General features: G+C 41.1%; 2 protein-coding genes across 2 annotated transcripts in view; both read left to right on the top strand.

Annotated features, from left to right (window-relative positions):
- Positions 1 to 9,878, top strand: part of ZNF451 (zinc finger protein 451) — an 86,793-nt gene extending 76,915 nt beyond the window's left edge. Inside the window, exon 15 of the mRNA XM_057554468.1 lies at positions 7,786 to 9,878. Within this exon, the coding sequence (XP_057410451.1) occupies positions 7,786 to 7,832 (47 nt within the window). The 3' untranslated portion in view covers positions 7,833 to 9,878. The remainder of the gene's footprint in view (positions 1 to 7,785) is intronic.
- A 1,936-nt stretch (positions 9,879 to 11,814) lies between these two features.
- On the top strand, positions 11,815 to 24,326 carry BAG2 (BAG cochaperone 2). Its single transcript, XM_057554699.1, has 3 exons — positions 11,815 to 12,113; positions 21,340 to 21,449; positions 22,886 to 24,326. The coding sequence occupies exons 1-3, from the start codon at positions 12,001 to 12,003 to the stop codon at positions 23,296 to 23,298; spliced, it is 636 nt and encodes a 211-aa protein (XP_057410682.1). The 5' UTR covers positions 11,815 to 12,000; the 3' UTR covers positions 23,299 to 24,326.
- The last annotated feature ends 176 nt before the right edge of the window (positions 24,327 to 24,502 follow it).

Raw genomic sequence — 24,502 nt, 5'->3', positions numbered from 1 at the left:
CAAAAAAATCTACAAACAACAAATGCTGGAGAAGGTGTGGAGAAAAGGGAACCCTCCTGCACTGTTGGTGGGAATGTGAATGGATACAGCCAGTATGGAGAACAGTATGGAGTTTCCTTAAAAAACTAAAAATAGAACTACCATATGACCCAGCAATCCCACTACTGGACATATACCCTGAGAAAACCATAATTCAAAAAGATACATGTACCACAGTGTTCATTGCAGTACTATTTACAGTAGCCAGGACATGGAAGCAACCTAAGTGTCCATCAACAGATGAATGGATAAAGAAGATGTGGCACATATACACAATGGAATATTACTCAGTGCTTAAATGGAATGAAGTTGAGTTATTTGTAATGAGGTAGATGGACCTAGAGTCTGTCATACAGAGTGAAGTAAGTCAGAAAGAGAAAAACAAATACCATATGCTAACACACATATATGGAATCTAAGAAAACAGTACTGATGAACCTAGTGGCAAGGCAGAAATAAAGACACAAACATAGAGAATGGACTTGAGGACACAGGGTGGGAAGGGGAAGCTGGGACGAAGTGAGAGTAGCATTGACATATATACACTACCAAATGTAAAATGGATGGCTAGTGGGAAGCTGCTGCATAGCACAGGGAGATCAACTCGATGCTTTGTGACCACCTAGAGAGGTGGGATAGGGAGGGTGGGAGGGAGGCTCAAGAGGGAGGGGATATGGGGATATATGTATACATGTAGCTGATTCACTTTGTTGTACAGCAGAAACTAACACAACATTGTAAAGCAATTATACTCCAAATAAAGATATTAAATAAATAAATAAAAATTTTAAAAAATAATAACTTTACTTTCTTTAATATATTTATAGGTAGATTTTGTTTCATTTTGTGTTAGTGTTCGAGAATAGTGTTTTTCAAGAAATTTGTCCATTTTACCTAGATTGTCAAATGTACCAATGTAAAGTTGTTCATAATAATATTCCTTTATTACATATTTTTTTATTTCTGTAGGATCTCTGGTGATATCTTCTCATTTTTTCCTGATATTGGTAATTTTTGTTTTCTCTCTTTTTTGATCACTAACTAGAAGTTTATCAGTTTATTTGGTCTTTTCAAGGAATGAACTTTTTTTAGTTGGTAATTTCTCTATTTTTGGTCTGCTTTCCATTTCACTGATTTCTGCTCTTTATTATTTCCTTTCTTCTACTTTGGGTTTAATTTTCTCATCTTTTATAGCTTCTTAATGTGACACTTAGATTGTTGACTTAAATTTTTTCTTGTTTTCTAATGTAAACATTTAAAGGTGTTTATTTCCCTCTAAACCAGGGTGAACAAGCTTTTCCTGTAAAATACCAGATAGTAAACATTTTAGGCTTTGTGGTGTCTGTTACAATTACTCAACTCTGCTATTACAGCATGAAAACAGTCCTAAACAATACATAAATGAGTGTGGATGTATCCAATAAAACTTTATTTACAAAAATTGCTAGTGGACTGGATTTGGCCCACAGACTGTAGTTTGTTAATTCTCTACTTATTGCCGTGTTCCACACCTTTTCATATTGTATTTTTGCTATCAGTTTAAAATATTTTCTGATTTTCCTTATATTTTCTCCTTTGATCTCTTGGCTCTTTAGAAGTATATTGTTTAATTTCCAAATATTTGAATGTCTTATTTTTCATTCCTAATTTAATTCTGTTGTGGTAAGAGAGTATACTCTGTGAAATTTAAATCTTTTGAAATTTATTGAGACTTTTATGGCCCAACATCTGGGCTGTCTTGGTGAACATTCCATACGCACTTGAAAAGAATGTATTTTCTGTGTTTACTAAGTAAAGTATTTTATACATGTCAATTAGGTCAAGGTGGTTGATAATATCAGATCTACTTTGAATTTTTTTTATCTAGTTGATCTCTCAGTTACTACAGTAGGTACAGTGAACTTCTTCATCAATGATTGTAGATTTATTTTTTCTCTTTAGTTCCATCATTTTATATTTTTGTATTTTCGAGTTCTGTTTTTAGTTGCATATACATTTCTGATGTGTCTTCCTAATGAAATGACCTGTTTATCATTATGATATTATGAAATGTTCTTTATCTCTGGTAATACCTTTTATCATGAAATCTTTTTTTCTGATATTAATATAGCTACTCAAGCTTTCTTATGCTTAATGTTTTCACGGAATATATTTTTCCATCCTTTTACTTTCAATCTATTTATGTCTTTATTTTGAAACTACATCTCTTATAGACACCATAAAGTTCAATCTTACTTTTTGATTTACTCTAACAACCTCTACTTTTTAATAGTTGTTTAGTCCATTAACATTTAATGTAATTTCTCACATGATTGGATTCCTCTCTGCCATTTTATTTTCTTTTTGTTCCCTCTTTTACCTCTTAGTTCCCCCTTTCTTGCCTTCTTTTGGATTATTATATTATCTATATTTTACTCCATTATATTTATTTAATGTTTACTATTTTAATATACCTATTGATGTTTTAGCTCTTTAATTTTTATGGTTGCTCTAAAGGTTGCAATATATATTTTTTTGCTTTTGTTATAAATTCTACAAGAAAATGTTATTTTTTGCTTTAAACAGTGCTGTGAGTTTTAAAGAAAGAGAAGAAGAAATATATATTCTTTTATATTTACATAGTCACCATTTCAAATGACCTTCATTCTTTCCAGTAGATTACAGTTTCCATCCGATGTCATTTTTCTTCAGCCTAAATAACTTCCTTTCTATTTTATACAATGCAGTTTTGCTAGTGTTGAATATTCTGTTTTCATCTATATGAAAATATCTTTATTTTCCCTTTAATTTTGAAGGATATTTTCTCTGGCTTTAGAATTCTGGTTGACTAGTATTTTTTCCCTTCAGCACTTTAAAGATGTTATTCCATTGTCTTATCATGTGGCCTCCATTGTTTGTCATGACAAGTGACTATAATTTGTATTATTGTTCCCTAATATGTAAAGTGTCATTTTTTTTTTCTCTTGTTGCTCTTAATATTTCCTCTTTGTCCTTGGATTTTAGCAGTTTTTGATAATGGCCCTAGATGTGGTTGTCTTTGTAGCCTACTTGGAGTTTTCTTAGCTTCTTGTATCTGTAAGTTTATAGGTTCTCCCAATTATTTCTTCATAATTTTTTGCCCCACTCTCTGTCTCTCTTCTTTTCTTTTGGAACTCCAGTTATACATATGTTAGCTTAAATTTATCCACAGGTTTGTTCATTTTCTTCCAGTTTTTTTCTCTCTGTTCTTCATATTTGATAATTTCTATTGTTCAGACTTCAAGTTTATTGTTCAACCTTCTAACACCTCCAGTGTTAAGCTGACCTAGTAAATTTTCCATTTCAAATACTGTATTTCTCAGTTCTAGAATTTCCACTTAGTTTTTTTTTTGTAATAGTTTTCATTTCTCTGTTGAGATTTCCTATCCACTCAACCTTAAATCCTTGAAAATATTTATAACTTTTCTAAAATCCCTTTTCTGCTAATTCCAATGGCTTGATTATCTTGGGGGTAAGTTTCTTTTGACTGCTCTTCCTCATGACTGTGGGTCACATTTCTTGTTTCTTTGCAAGTCAAGTGATTTTTTTTTTTTGAATAAGCTAATACATGGGAAAGCTCTTTTTTAAAAAAATATTTATTTATTTAATTGGTTGTGTCAGGTCTTAGTTGCACAGGCGGGCTCCTTAGTTGCGGCTCGCCGGCTCCAGTTGCGGCATGCATGTGGGATCTAGTTCCCGGACCAGGGCTCGAACCTGGGCCCCCTGCATTGGGAACACAGTGTCTTAACCACTGCACCACCAGGGAAGTCCCACAAGTCAAGTGATTTTTGATGTATACTGGATGTTTGTGGATGTAAGTTATAGATTCTCTGAATTCTGTTAACTTTACCTGAGGAACGTTAGTTGTTTTTTTCCCCTTGTAGGTAGTTAACTTGCTAGACTCAAACTCCAAACTCTGCCTCCTCCACAGCAGGCGACAGCTACAGTTGCTTGCTTCTTTTAGCTTTCCAACTGTTGCTTTTCACTGAGAATCTTGGCTCCTGTCCTGTGTAAGCACACACAAGTCAACCAAGGATTTGTAGGATCCTCTTCTGTTACTTTCTCACTTCTGCTGGGAGCTCTTCTTTCTCTCGTCCTACCCCCGCTTCCCCCGTCCCCGCCCCCCTCCTGCCGCCAACTCCACTTTCCAGCTTCTCTGTCAGACTCAGACTCTGTCTTTGACTCCTCAAGCCACAAAGAGGTTGGCTTTCTGGGTGAAGTTCTGCCATTTTGTTTCACAAGGATTGAGGCATGCCATAAGGCAAAAAAATAAACCAAAACAAAACCATAAAGCTGCAAATTTAACCCCATGCAATTCACTTCTTTCAGTGATCAACTTTTGTCCTGTTCGTACCTGATTTTTGTTGCCCTTCAGTGCCTTAAAATACTTTGTAATTGTTATCTATTGAAGAGTTAATCCAATATAAGCTACTCCACTATTATTAGAAGTGGAACCATTTAGAAATTGGTTTTGTTTTTATCCAGTCTTTTAACTGGCAAGTTTAATTCATATAAGTTCATTGCAGATATTAATATTTTTGTATTTACTCTTGCTATTTCATTCTTAGCTTCCTCTTTTTGTTTTTTCAAATTGTTTTATAAGCTATGTATGGGTTGGCCCCAAAGTTCGTGTTTCTATTCTTTTTGTGGTCACCTTGGCATTTTACCACATTTTTTATATATAGCTTAAAGACTAAAGTACAGGTACATGTTGTCTACCTCTATGCAATGTAAAAGGACTCTGGAACACTTCAACTCTGATCCTTTCCCCCAACTTATATGCTGGTATTCTCCAGAATTTTGGTTCTCTGTGTGTGTAAATGTGTATGTAATGCACACAAAAATTGTACAAACATCTCACAAAGCAGGTGACCATCTTTCAGGTTAAAAAAAAAACAGAATATTGCCAGTGTATTGATTTCCTAGGGCTCCTCAACTAAGTACTACAAACTAGGTGGCTTAAAACAACAGAAATTGTCTGACAGTTCTAAAGTTTAGACATCTAAGGTCAAGCTGTTGGTAGGGCCGTTGTCCCACACACAGCTTCTGATTGTTAATGGCAATTGTAGGCATTCCTTGGCTTTTAGATGCATCCATCCCTCTAATCTGCCTCCATCATCATGGAGCCATCTTCTACCTATGCGTCTATCTTCACGTAGCATTTTCTTCCAATAAAGACACCAGTCATATTGAATTAGGGCTCACCCTAGCGACCTCATCTTAACTTATTTACACCCACAAAGACCCTATTTTCCAAATTAGGTCACATTCATAGGTACCAGGGGTAAGGACATATCTTTTTGGGGGGGGGCACAATTCAACCCATAACAACTAGTACCCTAGAAGCATCCCCCTCATTTAATTTTAATTAATTAAAATACAAATAGCCACATATAGTCAGTGGCCATCATACTGGACAGCACAGGCATAGTCTATATTCTTTTGGGTCTGCATGCCTTCAGTCAACATTGTTTTACAGATTCATCTGATTGTTAGCATATAGCTTTGGTTCATTTCCAATACCTCTATAATAACTTTACACATATATCACAACTCATGTATTATTTATAGACATTTGGTTGGCTGTTACAAGTAATTCCCACACTTCTGGGAATGTATACTGAGGCGGGGACTTGCTGACATTCAGCTTTAGTAGGTTATGCCAAGTTTTTTTTCCAAAGTGGTTGTTCCAATTTCTTTCCATTACTGAATGTGAGTTCCTGTTGATCTACTGATACATCTTCACTAATCATTCAATTATTGGCCTTTTAAATTTTAGCTAGTGATGGTCATTTCTTTGTGGTTTGAGTTTACATTTTTCTGAAGAGTAATGTTTATTGACCATTTTCACATCTTTTGCCAGTGCCTTTCCAGATTTCTTGACAGTTTTCTTTTGGATGATCTTTTTTTTTTATTTTATTTTTTTATTTTTTGGCTGTGTTGTGTCTTCGTTGCTGTGCGCAGGCTTTCTCTAGTTGTGGTGAGCAGGGGCTACTGTTTGTTGCAGTGCACGGGCTTCTCATTGTGGTGGCTTCTCTTGTTGCTGAGCACAGGCTCTAGAGCGCAGGCTCAGTAGTTGTGGCTCATGGGCTTAGTTGCTCCGCGGCATGTGGGATCTTCCCGGACCAGGGCTCAAACCCATGTCCCCTGCATTGGCAGGCGGATTCTTAACCACTGCGCCACCAGGGAAGCCCTGGATGATCTTTTTATTGATTTTTCTAGGTTGAAAATCTTTTAGTTCTTTCTGGGTACAAGGAAGATCCATGTATTGCAAATATTTTCTCTCACACTATGTCTTGTCTTTTTACTCACTTAATGGTGCTTTTGATGGATAAAAGTAATTTTAATACATTCCAAAGTACGATTCTTTTTCATAATGTTTTTTGAATCCTATTTAATTAATCTTTCCCTACACTAAGGTCATGAAGATATTCCCATGTATTATCTTCTAGAAGCTTTGTTGTTTTGCCTTTCACGATTATATAGTAAATATACAGTAAATCTGAAATGTGTTTTTGTATATTCCATAAGGTAGAGGTAAATTTTATTGTTTTTTCCATATGGCCTACCAATTGACCATTTGTTAAGAATATCATCTTTCCCCACCTTTCTGCAGTACCACCTTTGTCATCAATCAAGTTTCCATATATGCATGAGTCTGTTTCTGAGCTGTCTATGCTGTTCCTTTGATGTGTTCATCTGTCCTTACACTGGTACCACACTCTTAATTACTGTAACTTTGTAATAAGTTTTCATAAAAATAAATCTTGTCACCTTTTTCTTCTTCGCTAAGAGCATCTTGGCTTTTCTGCGTATTTCTTCATCCCTTTGAATTCGTCTTAGGGCAACTCACTGACCCAGAATCTAGCTTTAACTTAATACAGTGTAGAGTAGCTTGTAGTGTTTTAAATTGCCAACTATATAACACTAGTGCCCCAGCTCAGAGGAAGATACGGCTATATCTTAGAAGAATTACCTGTGTCTGTGAACCAAGTAGGCTCTGGGAGACCGTGGACTGGACAGGATGAGATAAATCTGGTGTGAGAAGCTACTGAAGGCCAAGAAACTGACACCTAGTTCCACCCTCTTGGACCTTAGCATCATTCTTGGGAAATGGAGAAAAAGACCTGTGAACACAAGAATGTCAGTCTTGTTCACCATTGTATTCTGTGCCTGGTATACAGTGCGCATTCAATAAATACTTGTTCAGTGAGTGCATATGTGTATATGCTTCTCAGAGGACATTATATAGCCGTGAGTTTGACTCTTTGCCTTAGATACTAGAAAGCTTAAAACTAAAATTTTAATAGCCTTTGAGATTTTGCCATTTCATGGTTTTGGCTTTCTATTTCTGCTTTAAGTCTTATATGCATTACCTCAAATCTTTTTGGAAATACATACTCATTTTCCACGTTGAGTCTGGTGATTACCTGTTAGTGAGTCTAGAAGTTTGTTGACTTTCTACATCCCTAAATGGAAATTACTTACAAGTTTCTTAGCATAATTAAGCTCAGATATATTATAATTCAGTTTGAGATTATATCCAGATTCTTATATTTCAAAATAGTCTTATTTTATGATGAAGAAACTGCCAAGTTACCCTCAGTTTTTCCAATTTGTATTTCTTTTCCTTCCTGAAAATACAGATGTAGTTGATGAGACTTACATAAAGCACATCTTTATTAGTTTTCTGCCCTAAATATCAAAATTCTATGTTTTTTAATGCAGATGTGGAATTAGAAGAAGCGATTAGAAGAAGTCTTGAGGAAATGTAATTAAAGATATTACCACACAACATCAAGTGGCCTTGAAGAGACTCAGGATAATGAATTCTTGAGTTTGTTTTCTAAAGGAGATCAGAAATCTACTAGTACAAATGTATTTGAAAACTTTTTTTTGCTTTCATATGTTCAAAATCTGATATTGCTTTGTATTTTTGTGCTATTTTGCAAATATGTATAGAGGAATAAAATACATGTTAATGCAAATACAAATCATGTATTCTAATATAGGTGTCATGTTTCCCAGTTAACTTTGAATTCATATATTTACGTTACAAGAATTAAAAATTAGAAAAGCCCTTGACTATTGTTTATATGTTTCCCAAATAGAATTGGTTCTTTAATTTTATTTGTACTGTACAGATGATTCTAGTTTATTTTTTTAGGAGTGAAAATGAATATAAATAAAGCTGTCATAGCTCACTTTTTCTGTAAATTCTACTTCTCATGCAGCACTAATATATAATACCTTTGAGATCTTTGTTTATGATTATTGGGAGAGAGTAATGGAAACTGATCATGGAAAGAGATGAAAAATTTTATCAGCAGTGTTCTTTGTGGGTTTCACTCATATGTATATCCTTGCTTTAATTAGAGCTGCATATTGCTGGAATAAAAAAAATTTTTCTTTGAAAGTAGTAAAAAGAAACTTTTGCCATTCCTTTTACCTGCTTAGACTTTTATGTGACTTGTATTATCTACTGTTTAAAGGGAATGATGTAAAAAATATTTGCATAGAATTAGGCATATTTTTAATAATATTAGTCCTTTTATATATATATTTGTGTAAACATAGTATTCTTCAGAAAATAACATTGAAAGTCTACTCAGGAGTAATCTTCCTTAACCCTTTAAAATTTTTATTTCATATGGAGGTATCTTCATTTTATTTATTCATTAAAATGTCAGTTTCCTACAGTTGGTATTAAATACTTAATTTTTAAATGTTGAGGCCACATTGTGAATAATAAAAAACGTTACCTAATTAGGAGACTAAGAAGGGGCTTGTCGTACAATCTTTGTGTATATGCTTCATGTTATTTGACCCAGAAACGTCATCCCTAAAAATTTCGAGTAGTAATTACTTACCAAACTTAAAATTTTCTGTAAATATAAATTTTTGTTTAAGACAGAAAAAAAAATATATCATGGCTAGAACTTTGGTCTTTCTCTGCAACTAGATAGTTTAGTGTGAAATAGTATTACTGTTTTTTTTTATTATTATTATATAGTCTTTTCAATCCACATTGGAAACCAATTTGTGTTTTTATTTCTTAAGCTGTCAGTTCTGTCCTACCTGCTTGCATTTTTTTTTTAAGTACACATCATAGCTTGAGAATGTACTAGTCATTTTTCCAAAGTATTTTTAATTTGTTTGTTAGAGTAGTTAAGGCGTTGGGTGGTAGTCATGGAGCCGGACCTTAAAGACATCTGCCGGAGCTTGCTCAGTAGTGAGGAGCAGAAAGGGTGTCAGAAAGAAGAGCGGTCCAGCAGATGTAGGGGAGGTGCCACACACAGGTGGGATGCAGCCTGTGTTCTATTAGGACGCTTGTGTGGTGTCTATGGTCAAGAGTAACCGAGGCTTTTCATATGACGGGAAAGGGATAATTCATCATGATCCTTTAAATAAGGTAACTGGGTTGTCTAATGTTTTAATTAATAATTGTCACTGATTCTATTTCTACTTATTAAGCAATTAAAAATCACTTTTAAATTACTTCATAATTTGAACTTAATTTAGACACAAGGAGGAGAGGTAGTCTGGATGTTACAGAAAGTTATGGGGAATATTATCAAGAGTAAATGTTTCTAACATTGACAATGATGCTTGCCTGTTTGTTTTTATTCATTTTTTATTTTATTGTGATTTTTTTTCTTTTAAAAAGTTTTTGTTGTGATTCCTTATTTTTATACCTGAATAACAACTTTTGTCGAAGCAATGATGGATAACATAATGTTTATTTTAAAAAGGATATGTAGATAATGTACTGATAGTATCTGGTTGGTGGTATCATTGATTGTCTTAAATAAAAATATCTCGGTTAAGAAGCTTTTTTTTTCTTTTTGGATGCTTGGTATCCTACTAGACCAGCCCTTTCTCCTACTCCTTGTCCCCCTGACGACCTGGCCCTCCACTCTGGCCTCTCCCAAGAACAAGGTACAGGGACTGCTCTGGACACCGTTGGGCAAGTGCAGCTGGGAGACTCAATCGGCTGGGCCTCAATTTAAAGAGCTTTTTTTTCCATCATTTTTTTCTTTTAAATTTCTTTGAAACAATTCATTTATTCATTCACTCACAAAGTATTTATTGAGTACTTACCATGTGGCTGTTCTAAGCACTTGAGATACACCAGTGAGTGAAACAAAGCCTACACCTCTCTGGAGCACAGCTGGGGGAGAGGTGACAAGATGGGGAAGGAAAACAGGGAAGGGAAAGATAGTATGGGGGTGGGGCGAGGCGGGAGTGCTTGCTATTTGTAATAGGGAGGTCAGGGTCTTTCTGGTGAACTTGAGCAGAGACCTGAAGGCGAGAGAGTGAGCCAAGCAAATGTGTATGGGGAGGAGCTGTAGGTGGAGGTGAAAAGTCTGGAAGTGAGCTTGATACATCCATGGAAAAGCAAGAAGGCTAGTATAGGCGAGTGAGCGGGATGAGCTCAGAGAGCAATAGGAGACGGAATCCTTTGAGGCCTCTTCTGAAGACCTTGGCTTTTACCCATTTCACAAATGAGGGGCCGCTGAAGGTTTCTGAGAAGTGGTGTGATGTGCCTTGTTTAGAAGGATGACTGTAGCTGCTGTGCTGAGCATAGACCTGAGAGCAGAAGCAGGAAGACCAGGTGGGAGGGTATTGCAGTGATGCAGGAGAGAAGTGATGCTGGCCGAGACCCGAGTAGGGGAGTGGGGACAGGCAAGTGGGAGTGGGCCTGGGTGTTCTCTGAAGGTGGAGCCCACTGGGTCCAGGGTGTGAGAGAAAGAGAGTCCAGCACGTTTCCAAAGCTACGTGATAGACTTTCAGACCATTCACAAAATGTCTAAAGATTCCAGGTGTCATGATAGGGCAAAACATTTAATGAGGTCAGATAATCTCCTACAGCAAAAGTTTATTAGTATTTAGAGTTCAGAGGAATTGGGATCCAGCCTTAAAGGCCTCATCTCTGTTCAAGTATTTCAATGGCTTTGATCTCAGATTAAAGGTTGTGATTCAGCTTTAAACTGTTATTATCTCCATTTCAGGTGTCCTGTACATTCTCATCCTTGGAGGCAGAGAGCTATAATGAGATGGGAGCAAAGTGCAAGTATTTACGTCGATACATCTTTGTACTCCCGGCCCCATTCCACCCACTGACCTTTATAGTGTCTGACCAAGTGGTCTAGTGCGTCTTCTCATAACTGGAGATTTAAATAAGTGGGGTGTGAAACGGCCTTAAATAATAATTATTTCACTCAAATTCCAACCAATAACTTTTTTTAAACATGTGTGGGTGCTTTACCAAAATTCCTTTCTTAATCATCTTTTCTTTTGGTACTTTATTTTATTTATTTTGGCTGCCCCCCGTCTTAGTTGCAGCAGGCGGGATCTTTCTTGCAGCATGTGGACTCTTAGTTGCGGCATGCATGGGGATCTAGTTACCCCACCAGGCGTCAAACCCGGGCCCCCTGCACTGGGATCACAGAGTCTTACCCACTGGACCACCAGGGAAGTCCCAACCAGTAACTTTTTAATAGAAAAGAAAGTCATTAAAAATGCCTTCATGAGAGCGGGTGTAAAAAAAAAGAGGTTCAGCTTGGTCCCTACATCTATCAGCTTCAGTTGTGGCCTCCAGGCTCCTTGTTCTCATCTCGGCAAAGTGCCCAGGAGCCGCGGTTGCATGAAGGGCCCTTTCCACCCCAGCACAGGCCAAGCCCGCTCCCCTTGGAGCCCCTGCGGGGCGGGGCCGGGGGCGCGGGCTCCGCCTCGGGCGGTGTTCGGGGCGGAGACGCGTCCCCGCGCCCAGCAAGGCCTCCCCGCCGCGCCGCCCTCAAGGCCGTCCGCGCCGGACAGAGCAGCGGCCGGCTCTCGTGCACCCGCGCCCGGTTCCCGGTTCCCCGGTTCGCGGGCGGCGCGTCAGAGGAGGCGGGTGGAGCGCGGGGAAGGCAGTGATCTCGGGCCGCCCGCCGGACGCCGATGGCTCAGGCGAGGATCAGCGCCAAGGCCAACGAGGGCCGTTTCTGCCGCTCCTCGTCCATGGCCGACCGCTCCAGCCGCCTGCTGGAGAGCCTGGACCAGCTGGAGCTCAGGTGCGCGGGCCGGCCCTCCGAGCCTGCGGAGGGCGCGCGGGGACCGAGAGCAGGGAGCGCGCGGGCAGCGGGGAGCGGCTGGCGGGGGAGCTGGGCAGCCCCAGGCCCCGCGGAGGGCCGCGCTGGGTCGGCGGGTCCCTTCACAGGAGCGGCCGTGTTCTGGGTCAGCGGCCCCGCACGCTCCGGCGTCCACGCTCCTTCGCGGCTCCAGACCCGAGCGCCGGGAGCGTGAGAACCGAGAAGGGAAAGTTACGGGTACGTTACTCGACATGGGGCTGTGACACTGCGGGTCCGCAGAGCTCCTGGAACGTTCCGTGTGGGGGCCAGGTGTTTCCGGCCCAGTCTTTTCCCATAGTGTATTTTTAGGACAGGCGGCAGTTCAATGGTCCCCGTTGTGAATGACTGATCTCTTTGCAAAATATAAAAATCCATCTGATCCCAGGACGGGAGAGGAGCAGGACCCGTGTCCCCTCCCCCTGCCACTTTCAGCCCGGGTGTGTGTGTGTGGCGGGGGTGGGGTGGGGGGGCTCCTTCTCCAGGTCGCCGCTCACACCTTCCAAATGCTGGTCACTGGCCCGAGAACACGAGTCAGTTTTCCCTTCTTAACTAATGACGGTGTTATTAAGTAATCAGTGTGTCCATTGCGATAAACACGTGCAAGGTGAGAGTCTGAGTTGTTCTACTGGGGGAAGGTGGGGGGGCGGTCCCGGCGCTGAGGTCCCGGGAATGTGACTTTAGAGAAGGACCCGCGCACTCAGGCGCGCATTTGGGTGACAGGTTACTGCTGACCAGGAGGAGCAGATGTCTCCCTTAATGGTTTGAGTGTTTTTCTGAGTTTGGGAAGATGCAAGAATGTGTTCCTAAGATTTTTCCTGAAAATCTCTCCGAGTGCCTGTTTTGCCGGTTTTCCCAGAGCTCTGAGTGTCTCATTCCTGCTCTTCTCCTGAATTCTTTCCAGGCTGTGCTGTCAATTCCTGTAGAACCGGGCGCCACGGGCACTCCTTAGTGGCAAATGTAGTGGCTGGCTTGTATGGAATTCCTAAATAATTTCTAAGAAATTTGGGAAATACTTTTTTTCCTTTAACAGTGAATGAAAACTTGTATGTACTTCCTGTAACTGTTTATGTCACTAAAGTTACTGTGTAAGTTGTGTGCAAGTGTAGTTACAGGAAAATCATATTGAGGCGCCCACAACTCCCTGAAACAACAAGGAATTTTTTTCGCATAGTTTTCACCAGGTTCTGGGTGAGCAAGGGAGTACGTAAGGCAAAACTTTTAAGAAGCATTGCATATATGTCTTTATCTCCCTGGATTAATATACCAAAACAAGGGGTCTGTTTGCCAATAAAGTACATTAATAACCAAGTGAATAATTTATTATCATTTATTAATACATATGTTTAAATTGTCATTTATTATTATATATGTGTTTATTATTATTATTATTATTATCATCATGGGAAGAAACGATGTCTTCTCAGAAAATAAGTTCTCCACCACCATGATTTCATGGAGAGTAACAGAGGGGTCCTGCTTGGAATGAGGCAGATGGAACAAGCTGGACCAGATGGAGCAAAACTAGAGCTCCTGAGCGTCCCTGGGAAGATTATGATTTCTTTTTATGTAGCAGCGAAACAAGTGCCTCAGCGTCTCCTCCAGTCTTTAGAACTTTGAGGGCATGTTCTCAACCATTTCAGGGGTCTCTCTCCCCTAGTTAGAAAGAAAGGATGTTTTCTTAAAGGAACAGGTGGGATGCTGCCCGTCCTTTCTTCAAGCTGATGCACTGTCCTCAAACCTGGTGCCTCACGTAGGGTGGGTACAGAAGCAGTCAGGTACTCATCTTTAAAAGGAGGCCTCTGGTTTTGAATATTATTCTAATGCTTCATTAATGTAAAGTGAATTCTGATTACCATGTGCAAGTGATTAAATAGTATCTTGCTGAATTAACCCTTGAGCTAAGAAAGATTAATATGTGTCTAATTGTTCATTTTAGGGCCTTTTCTAGTAATTTTAGACTTTTGTGAGCTTTGTTTCTTCCTTTTAAAAAAAAAGTGATGCCGGGCTTCCCTGGTGGCGCAGTGGTTAAGAATCCACCTGCCAATGCAGGGGACACGGGTTCGAGCCCTGGTCCAGGAAGATCCCACATGCCGCGGAGCAGCTAAGCCTGTGTGCCACAACTACTGAAGCACATGCACCTAGAGCCCATGCTCTGCAACAGGAGAAGCCACCGCAATGAGAAGCCCGCGCACCGCAAAGAAGAGTAGCCCCCACTCGCCACAACTAGAGAAAGCCTGTGCACAGCAACAAAGACCCAACGCAGCCAAATAAATAAATAAATAAATAAAAATTTAAAAAAAGAAACTATTGATAGAATCATGCCTATAAGATCAAGTTTAAAAAGAAAATGTGACATTCATGTGTCATCTTATCTAATAGTTTAACTTCATATTGAGGATGGCAGGGTACTAAGTAGGGTGAAAATTACAGGCTGTACCTAGAAGCTGGTGTTTACTGTTCCCCCACTGTACTAGTTTTGTCAGTTGTGGCAGAACTTTTTCCATATGAAACTGAAAATAGAATTATGCTCAGTGCTTTATGACCTGCCTTGTGAACTGGTGTCCATGGTGTTTAAAGTGCTTTCAGGTGTTTGGCAGCATCTGACAAATCATTAAAGAAACTCCATTTGTTTCTATATGTTAGCACGACACTAGCCTTTCTTTTTAGACGCCGGCTCACCTCCTTTTTTGCTTCCTCCTAAAAAGGTGATGCCTTTCTCTCCTGGTTTTCATGACCAATTCAAATGGTGTCTGATTTTTCCATTCGTCAGTGGCTCTAAACACTTTGCTTATGATTGTTAACTAATTTAACAGTGATCATAATTCATAAATGATACCCACTAACAGTTATTTAGTTAATGAGCGCCGACTCTGCAGGCCCTGTGCCTTTGTGGAAATTACCGTCACCTCTGTTCTTCAGGCAGGAAATTGAGGCTTGAGAAGTTAAATGACCCGTCCAAGGTCACACAGCTGGAACCCAGGAAGACTGGCTGTAGAGCTTAATACATTATGCCTGAATTTTCTTAGAGTTAAGTATGTCGTATTTCAAAAATGTAGGAATAGTATATGATTTTACTGAAAGAGGTGAAAATTCCACTTAGATTGGTGTCCCTGAGTCCCTGATCTCAGGGACTATTGAACACCTGCTCTGTGCAGGGTGTTGAGTGGCCCCTGAAGGCTCTGGGTGGTGGTGAAGATGCTTGGGACGTGGGGTGTGGAGAACAGCCGAGGGGAACGACAGGACTGGGAGACTAGCTGTTCACAGATGTCCCCAAACTCGTCCTATTGTGGCTCTCTCCCCCGCCATCAGCCAGTCACCATGGCTTCCATGGCAGCCAAGGAACGAAGGATGAGGCAAGGGCGGATGTGGTCATTTAGCGGACAGTGTCACTGCACCAACGTCCCAGGAGCCACAAGACAAGATGGCACCATAGTTAATATTGTATAAGAGCCTGTAATTTAAAAGATCACTGCTTGTAGACATTGTCATGTGAATCTTCCAAAACCCTCTGAGGCAGGAGGAGGACATATGTTCCCTCCTTTAGAAGCGAGCGAATCCAGTCCAGAGGGACTGAGTGGCCGGTCTGAGGCCATCCTGCTCATGAGTAGCTCCTGACACTAAAGCCTAGACCCTTTTTTACACCAGAGTGTCTCAGTAGTGAATGTAATTTATCATTTTGGTGATGATTAGGGAGCCCTTCAAAATCTTAACCTTGCCTAAAATATAAGTGATCTTTGTAGTATTCTTTCTTCTTCCCCTCCCCTTCCCTGCCCTCCCCTCCCCTCTCCTCCCCTCCCATCCCCTCCCCTCTCCTCTCCATGTTGGGTCTTCGTTGCCGTGCGTGGGCTTTCTCTGGTTGCAGCGAGCAGGGGCTACTCTTTGTTGCTGTGCGCGGGCTTCTTGTTGCGGTGGCTTCTCTAGTTGCGGAGCACAGGCTCTAGGCGCGTGGGCTCAATAGTTGTGGCTTGCGGGCTCTGGCGCGCAGGCTCAGTAGTTGTGGCGCCCGGGCTTAATTGTTCCGCGGCATGTGGGATCTTCCCGGACCAGGGCTCGAACCCGTGTCTTCTGCATTGGAGACCACTCCGCCACCAGGGAAGTCCCTGTAGTATTCTTTTGATACAAGAATTTTGAATAAGAAAAATGAATATGATTTTAAGAACCTGTTTTAGAAGTAATTTCTTTGAAATAAGTCCATTTGCCATTTCCCCTTTTGATGAAAGCACAATTTCTTGTTATTTACAAGCCTGAGTTCATAATGGTAAGCATGTAATAACGACCAGGAAGCTAGCATTCAAGGCACCAGTTCTGGGCATGGACTGCATGCAGTGGTCCCTCAGTGTCTGCAGGGATTGGTTCCAGGGCCCGTGGGGTACCAGAAGCCACAGATGCTCAAATCTTTTCTATAAAATGGTGTAGGAGTTGGCCATCCGTATCCATGGGTACCGCATCTCTATTAACTCATAGCTTGTTTAGTCAATGCTGTCAGTCACTGTGTTAAACTCTACCTGCTTTACTTCATTCAGTCACACCCACCGTCTCATTATCCCCGTTTTGTAAATGAGGAAACTGAGGCAAAGAGAATGTAAGTAACTACTCGAGGTCACTCAGCTAGTAAGTGGCAGCAGCTCTGGCTTGAGTGGCAGGACTGAGGCCCTTGCAGTCCCTGCACATGGCACAGAGCACGTGCCGGGGTGGCTGGCCTGGGAGACCACCTCCCAGCACCTCGTCCCTCGGTCCCAGGCTGCCATCTCCGGGCCCCGGGGACCAGCCGAGGATGCGTGCGCTCTACATTTGTCCTCGCAGGAACATTCTGAGCACAGGTTCTGTTAAAGCTTAGCTGTGATTTCATGCAGAGAGTTTTCCAGGAGCACAGCCCGGGCCAGCCTTACCGTGAGGATCAGTTCTTTCCCAATTTGGACATGTAGCTCTTGCAGGATCTGCTGGTAAAAACAGAGCTGCCCCCCTCTGCCAAGGAGTGTTGTCAAGTGATGTGTTAAGAATGTGAAGGATAAAGTGAGATGGTCCAACACGCCTCTGAACAGAGTTCCAGGAGAAATCACAGAAGGGCAGGTGGAAAATATTTGAAGGTTTAATGGCTAACAGTTTTCTAGAACTAATGTAGACAAAAAGATGTGTATATGAATTGAATTTAAGGAGACCAATAGCTGATAAATATGACTTAAGCAAACTAAGTAGAGAAGTAGGTTCAGCTTTTTAAAAGAAAAAACTAAGCATGTGATGTCCATACACTAGACAGATGTACAGTATTGATGACCTCAAGGGAAGGGAAGGAGGAAGTTGCTAAGGAGACAGTTCCTGCCAGAAGGATTGGGTTTTGAAAAAGGATCACTCAGTAGACATGGGCCAGGGATAAAGAATGTTCAGGAAGCGGGGGACAGACGATGGAAGGGCCAAGATGCCAAAAAACCCCTGGGAATCTTTACATCCTGAAGAATGAAATTTTACCTTTGCTATGAAATGAAAAAGGTTTACATAAAATCATATATAAGAAGTTCTATAAAAGATGAAATCTGTTTTTCACAGGGAAAATGCCCTGGCAATTTCTAGCCTTGTGGGACAAAAAATAAAAGTTCCATCTAATTGCCTCTATATTTGGTCTCATTTAATGAAAAAATATCTTCTTTATATGACAGATTTATTATATTTTTTTCTAGAGGGTCTCCTTTCAAACCATTTTCTTGTTAACAACTTCATGAACTTACTAGTATAACTTATTATCATACATGGAGCGTTCTTCTTTAGAGTAACAATTCTCTCTTTATCATCTTACATTTGAATATAAACTCAGGAGTGCTGGAAAATTAATCTCTTCTTTCAGCATCATCTCATTTACCAATCAAATGACTCATCTGTGCCATTTAAATACTAGAGTCACGTTTGTGTTTTTGCACAAATGTTTTTTGTTAGTGACAACCTGACCACTTTCATGTGTCCCGGGCCCTGAGAGTCTGCTCGTGTGAAATGTGTAAGCACATAATGAATGGGGCTGGAAGGCAGCCTGATGCTGTGTGTTTACTATTTTATAGAATATTGGTTTTGATTGTGTTTTCTAGCCAAATTTGTCACATAAGATTCTTACGAGCTCTTTGCTTCTACTGGCTCTTATAAACACAGAGTCCAACAATGTATTTAGTATCTTGAGAATTGAGACCCTGTGACTGTACAGTGTGTCGGTGCTATTTTGGGGGATAACAGGTGGGTGCCTGTAGGGGAAAAGGCGCAAGTGTGGTTGGGGTGAGGGCCTCCTCCTGTGGCAGGAACACATGCTAGAACATGTGCCCAGGAAGAGAGAAGGGATTAGATCACCTTGTGATCTGTGTTTCCAAGAGCATCTGAGTACTGGAGGTAGGTCTGTCACTATTTATTTTGCAACAGTTGGCAACTTATCTAGTTGTGGTGTAATAAAAAAAACAAGAGGGGCTTCCCTGGTGGCGCAGTGGTTAAGAATCCGCCTGCCAATGCAGGGGACATGGGTTCGAGCCCTAATCCGGGAAGATCCCACATGCCGCGGAGCAACTAAGCCCGTGTGCCACAATTGCTGAGCCTGCGCTCTAGAGCCCGTGAGCCACAACTACTGAGCCCACGTGCCACAACTACTGAAGCCCACGCACCTAGAGCCCGTGCTCCACACGAGAAGCCACCGCAATGAGAAGCCCACACTGCAATGAAGAGTAGCCCCCGCTCGCCGCAACTACAGAAAACCCGGGCAGCAATGAAGACCCAACACGGCCAAAAAATAAATAAATAAATAAATGTTAAAAAAAAAAAAAAATCAAGACTGGATGCTACATTTAAAAAACAAAAAAACAAAAAAAACCCAAGACAGTGCCCTGGAAACAGCACTTTAAACACACAGGATTTTGTTTTCTTTCACTCTCATAATTACACAGCCTCGTTCTTTAGTCACTGGTTGTGTTCGTGCATGTGTGTAGTAAGTGCATGTGTGTATAGTTGCGGGGTTATCAGGGCTTTACACCAAAAACCTACAGAAGCGTTCTCTTTAAATTCGGGAAAAGACAAAGATGCCCTCTCTTAGCGCCACTGTTTAATATAGCACAGGAGGACTTTAGTCAGTGCTATAAAGAAAGAAAAATAGGAGCTGATAGGATTGAAAAGGAAGAGATGAAAATTTTCATTTTTTGTAGATGAAATGATCATCAATCCAGAAGAACTAATAGAAATAAAAAAAACCATTAAAAATGAATAAGTGTAAATGAAGGTTGCCAGTTATGACATGAACCTACCAAAAACAGCATTTCTCTAATCAACAATAGCCAACTATAAAATGTAGTATATATGTAAATATATTATTCACAATAGTAACAATATCCAAAATATTCAAAACACTTAAAAGAGTCTGTAAGACTACCATCAAGAATACTTCAAAACTCTAATAAAGAATGCAGAGGAGGGTCTGGATGAAGGAGACACCCTTGGAGGAACTGACAATGTTCTAAAGGTGTCTAATTTATTCCAGTTTTTTGAGAAACCCAATAAACTTACTTTAGAGTTTATGGAGGGATAAAAGTCGAAATAGCTATGTTATTTTTAAAGGTTAGAGGACTGGGGACTTCCCTGGTGGTGCAGTGGTTAAGAATCTGCCTGCCAATGCAGGGGACACGGGTTCGATCCCTGGCCCAGGAAGATCCCATGCGCCACAGAGCAACTAAGCCCGTGCGCCACAACTACTGAGCCTGCGCTCTAGAGCCCACGAGCCACAACTACTGAGCCCATGTGCCACAACTACTGAAGCCTGCGCGCCTACAGCCTGTGCTCCGCAACAAGAGAAGCCACCGCAGTGAGAAGCCTGCGCACTGCAACCAAGAGTAGCCCCCGCTCACCACAACTAGAGAAAGCCCACGCTCAGCAATGAAGACCCAACGCAGCCAAAAATAAAAAAAAAAAGATTAGAGGACTGGTCTACCAGATACTAAGGCATATCACAAACAAAGCTGGTGCTATTTTTAAGAAATGGGTGTTGGTGTAAGAACAGTCAAAATACTACTGGATGGAATAGAGGTTTCAGAGGCAGACAATCTACAAATCATTGAGGGAAAGATGGATTTGGGGTGCATAATGTTGGGGAAAATGGTTAAATCCTTACCTAACCATATACAGAGGTGGATTCTAGATGAATTACGACATAAGTATGAGAAAAGTGAAACAATCAAGTTAATAGAAGATGTAGGAAAGTGTGTCCTGACCTAGGGATGGGAGGACCCTGAAACAAAACTTCACAGCATGAGTCAAGGTAAAACAAAACCAAGAAAAGATGGATCTTTTTACTTTTCACTTCAAAATAAGGCTCTCTGTTCAGTGAAGGACCTCCCAGACACAGATCATATAGGATAGGATGGGAGAAGATGGTCACAGTGTCTGTCACCACATCACCAAGAGGACAGTAACCCCAGTTTAAAAAAGAAAAAATAGGCAAAGGTTGTGAACAAGCTCACAAGGATACAAAGAGATGTCCAAAATTATTAGCAATGAAAGAAATGCAGATTAAGTACTGACATATCACTTGTTAGCCTGGCAAGAGATGGTTAGAAAGTTGGGAGATGCTGAGTGCTGGTAGGGCTGTTGGGACACAGGGACTCCTGGTCCAGCCATTCTGGAGAACAATCCAGGGTGGAGTCAGATGACAGTCCACACACCCTGTGTCTCAGCCGTTCCACGCTGGGATGGATCCTCTTATCAGGGCCATAAGGGGAAGGGTACTCGTGGACGCGTTGTGAGCGGAAGCTGGGGGACAGGGCGTATCTCCGCTAGGCCAGGGAGGGCAGATCAGGTGAGGGACACGGGAACCTGGTGATTCATAATAAAGTATGCTGCTGAGTGAAGAAAGAAACAGTGAGATATAAATAAATTGAAAATAGACAAGTACATGAGTACAGATTTTTTTTGTAAAAACGAATACAAATAGATAGACACTAAATAGAATGATTGCCCTGTGAGTGGGGAGGAAACTGGAAGCCACAGGGCAAGTGGATTAAAAAGAAAAAAATTACAGAATAAAAAATAAAAAGGAATACGTTTTCGGAAAGTGTTCCTTCCTAATCGTCGTTACCCTTGAGCTGGACTGAGCAGTGGAGAGATGAGGAAGACGCAGCTTCCCTCCAGTAACTGTCCTGTCCCCCGCACTCCGCAGGGTGGAAGCTCTTCGGGAAGCGGCCACGGCTGTGGAGCAGGAGAAGGAGGTCCTCCTGGAGATGATCCACAGCATCCAGAACAGCCAGGACATGCGGCAGATCAGCGACGGTGAGGGCCCCTCCCGGGGCCGAGGGGGGCGGCGGGGGTGCCGCAGAGCCGCTCCTCCAGCCCAGCAGAGACGGGCCAGGCAGGATGTGACAGCAGAGGAAACGGGCACAAGGTCGGCAGCAGAGAAGACAAAAGGAGATGAATGGAGGTGTAACGTAAAGAGGGGAAGGGGAGAAAGGCAGAGAACACAGATTATGGACCCACTAAACCCGGTTCCACAGGAGGGCCGGGTGGCCTGATGCTCTGCACCAGCGGGTGGTGCTCCTCCTAACCGGGCTCCCCTGGGGCCGAGCAGCTGGTGCGGTTAAGTGTGCATCCAGGCCCAGACCCACACTGTCACACATCCTCAGAGGGGTCAAGATCTAGTCTGTGTCTTCACTGTCCTGGCCATAGAACAGTGAATTGGGAAGGAGTTTACAGAGCAAGACAGGTTGCTGATTTCCATATAAATAGTGAAATGATAACCCAGCACCCTCTTCATGCTGGCCAAGACTCAGACTGAATTACTGGCCTGAATTAGTCTGGAGGGGATGAAGTCAGAGCCTCATTTTGAGGCCAGCTTTTCCTCCAGTGTCATGGCTTTTTTTCAGCCAGAATCGGGGCATTGTATTCTGATACACACACAGAATGTGAGGCCCCAAAATATGCCTCTCTGGCCTAAGGATTATTCCGAACTGACTATTTTTGAGAAACTGCAGACACAGGAGGAGGAGCTCTGAAAACAACAGAAGTCACCGTTTTGTAAGGGAAATTTACATTTACATTTTGTAAAGGAAATCATTTGTAAGGGTGTCTCCCTCTCTACCAGGAAGAGGAGGATGACTAAATTACAAGAAACTTTCACCAGTGGAGAAGGCACCTACTGAATCTACATAAGAACCTTACCTTTGTCTATTGTGCCTTTTCTGGGAACCTCCAGAACTTGCCTCCCTCCCTCCTCACCTTCTCTAGCTGAGGGTATTTTGGGTGGAGGCTGGGCCATCTCAGGGAGTTACTCAGTTTCCCTGGGGATCTCCCATGTATACATGGGGTATACATGTCAATAAGCTTCTGGGTTTTTTTCTTGTTAATCTGTCTTATTACAGGAGGGTCTCAGCCAAAAGCTCAGAAAGGTAAAGGGAAAGTTATCTCCCTCCTCTAATGCACATCCTCATGTAGATCCAGGACATCCCATCTCCTGCTCTAACCAGCACAAAGCCCCAGTTACAGACGCACACCTGCCCCAGCTTCTGCAGACGTGACAACCGCAGAGTCATCTGGCGTCCAATCTGATACTCTTTATAAATTAATCTTACTGCTGTAGTTTTAACTTTTTTCTTTAAGAAATTCATAGGTGCTCACAGAATAGATTCAGCCACACAAAACTGCCTTAGTGTTCTTGACATAGATGCGTGTATGTCTCATATTGACTGATATTTCAAACTTTTCATGATTAGGAGAAAGAGAAGAATTAAATCTGACTGCAAACCGTCTGATGGGACGAACCCTGACTGTGGAAGTTTCAGTAGAAACAATTAGGAACCCCCAGCAGCAGGAGTCCCTCAAGCACGCCACCAGGGTCATTGACGAGGTGGTCAGTAAGTTTCTGGATGATCTGGGAAACGCCAAGAGTCACCTGATGTCGCTGTACAGCGCGTGTTCCTCCGAGGTGCCTGCGGGGCCGGTGGATCAGAAGTTCCAGTCCATCGTGATTGGCTGTGCTCTCGAGGATCAGAAGAAAATTAAGAGAAGACTAGAGACCCTGCTTAGGAACATTGAAAACTCTGACAAGGCCATCAAGCTGCTGGAGCATTCTAAAGGGGCTGCTTCCAAAACCCTGCTACAAAACACTGAAAGCAGATTCAACTAGTGTTCCAACCTAAGAGCCCTTATAAATAATCAAATAAAAATGATAACGTACTATCTTAAGTGATAACTAGTTCTGTTTGTTAGACGTAACAACTCATTTGATACTGATTGATAGTTGTTTCCGATGAGGAAAATATCTGTGTTGTTAGTTTGTGAATAACAATTAAAACTAGAAATATTTTGATTACCTTTCTAGAAGTTTTTAGATTGAATTCTTGTCTTGTACTAGGATCTAGCACCTCATATATATATATATCTATATTTTACTATTCTGTGGATGAACACTTAGTATGTGGGGGAAATAAGTGCTCGGCTAGGGGTAAAAGCATCACGGTTCTCTCCTGGGCTTTGTCTGCAAAGACACACGGGCACACACTGACCACGCATCTGCTGTGAGCCAAGCAGTGAGCTTGGAATTATGGAAGGGAACCTTCCCTGTGTCTTCTCTTTCATTCAGCAGGTTTTTTAGACATCTATATCAAATTATTTTGAACTTAAACATTTATGCATCTCATAATCTGAATGTTATTTCTTGATAACACGTGAAAACATGACATAAAATGTGAGAAACTTCACCTCTAATTTTACCACTCTGAACTGTATACGGTATATCCACTTCATCTTTTTCCAAATGCATCATTTCTTTAAATTTTTAATCACTACAGAAATACAATGTTGTAACTTGCCTTTAAAAGGAAAAATTAAATACTGTTTTAAAGTCTGCTTTTAATTCTCAACTTAAGAACCTCTATCCCATGTAGTTGTACAATTTACCCATTCCCCTTACTGGACATTTAGGTTGTTTCCAGTTTGTTGCTTATTACTGCAACATACTTGTGTACGTAGAGCTTTTTCCTTCTTTCCTTTGTTTTTGATTTTCTTTGTATAAATAATTCCCAGCAATGGGTTTTACTGGGTCAAAGGGTATATACATTTTCATGGTCTGATATGTTTCCAAAGTTTTTTTGTATAAGAGTTATATCAATTTATACCGTCTTAAATAATTAAAAAGTAGCTGTTTCACTGAGAGCTTTTCAGCATTGAGCATTTTTTTCTAATATTAAATATGAAATACCTTAATTTAGATTGCATTTTGTTCACTAACAAGGTTGACTAGTGTATTGATTGATTATTCTTTTATCTGTGATAAATGCAGCAACTATAGAACACTTTTATTTGTTCAAAATAGCTAGTGCTACTGATAC

This window comes from Balaenoptera acutorostrata, chromosome 10 (assembly GCF_949987535.1).
Source record: "Balaenoptera acutorostrata chromosome 10, mBalAcu1.1, whole genome shotgun sequence".
In the NCBI taxonomy this organism is placed as follows: Eukaryota; Metazoa; Chordata; class Mammalia; order Artiodactyla; family Balaenopteridae; genus Balaenoptera; species Balaenoptera acutorostrata.
This window is presented reverse-complemented; position numbering and strand designations above follow the sequence as displayed.

Bases quoted from the DNA above. Each gene is read 5' to 3' on its own strand.
- BAG2 (XM_057554699.1), top strand. From the start codon at position 12,001: ATGGCTCAGGCGAGGATCAGCGCCAAGGCCAACGAGGGCCGTTTCTGC. The intron at 12,114-21,339 runs GTGCGCGGGCCG...CGCACTCCGCAG, and splicing joins CTGGACCAGCTGGAGCTCAG to GGTGGAAGCTCTTCGGGAAG. The intron at 21,450-22,885 runs GTGAGGGCCCCT...TTTCATGATTAG, and splicing joins CATGCGGCAGATCAGCGACG to GAGAAAGAGAAGAATTAAAT.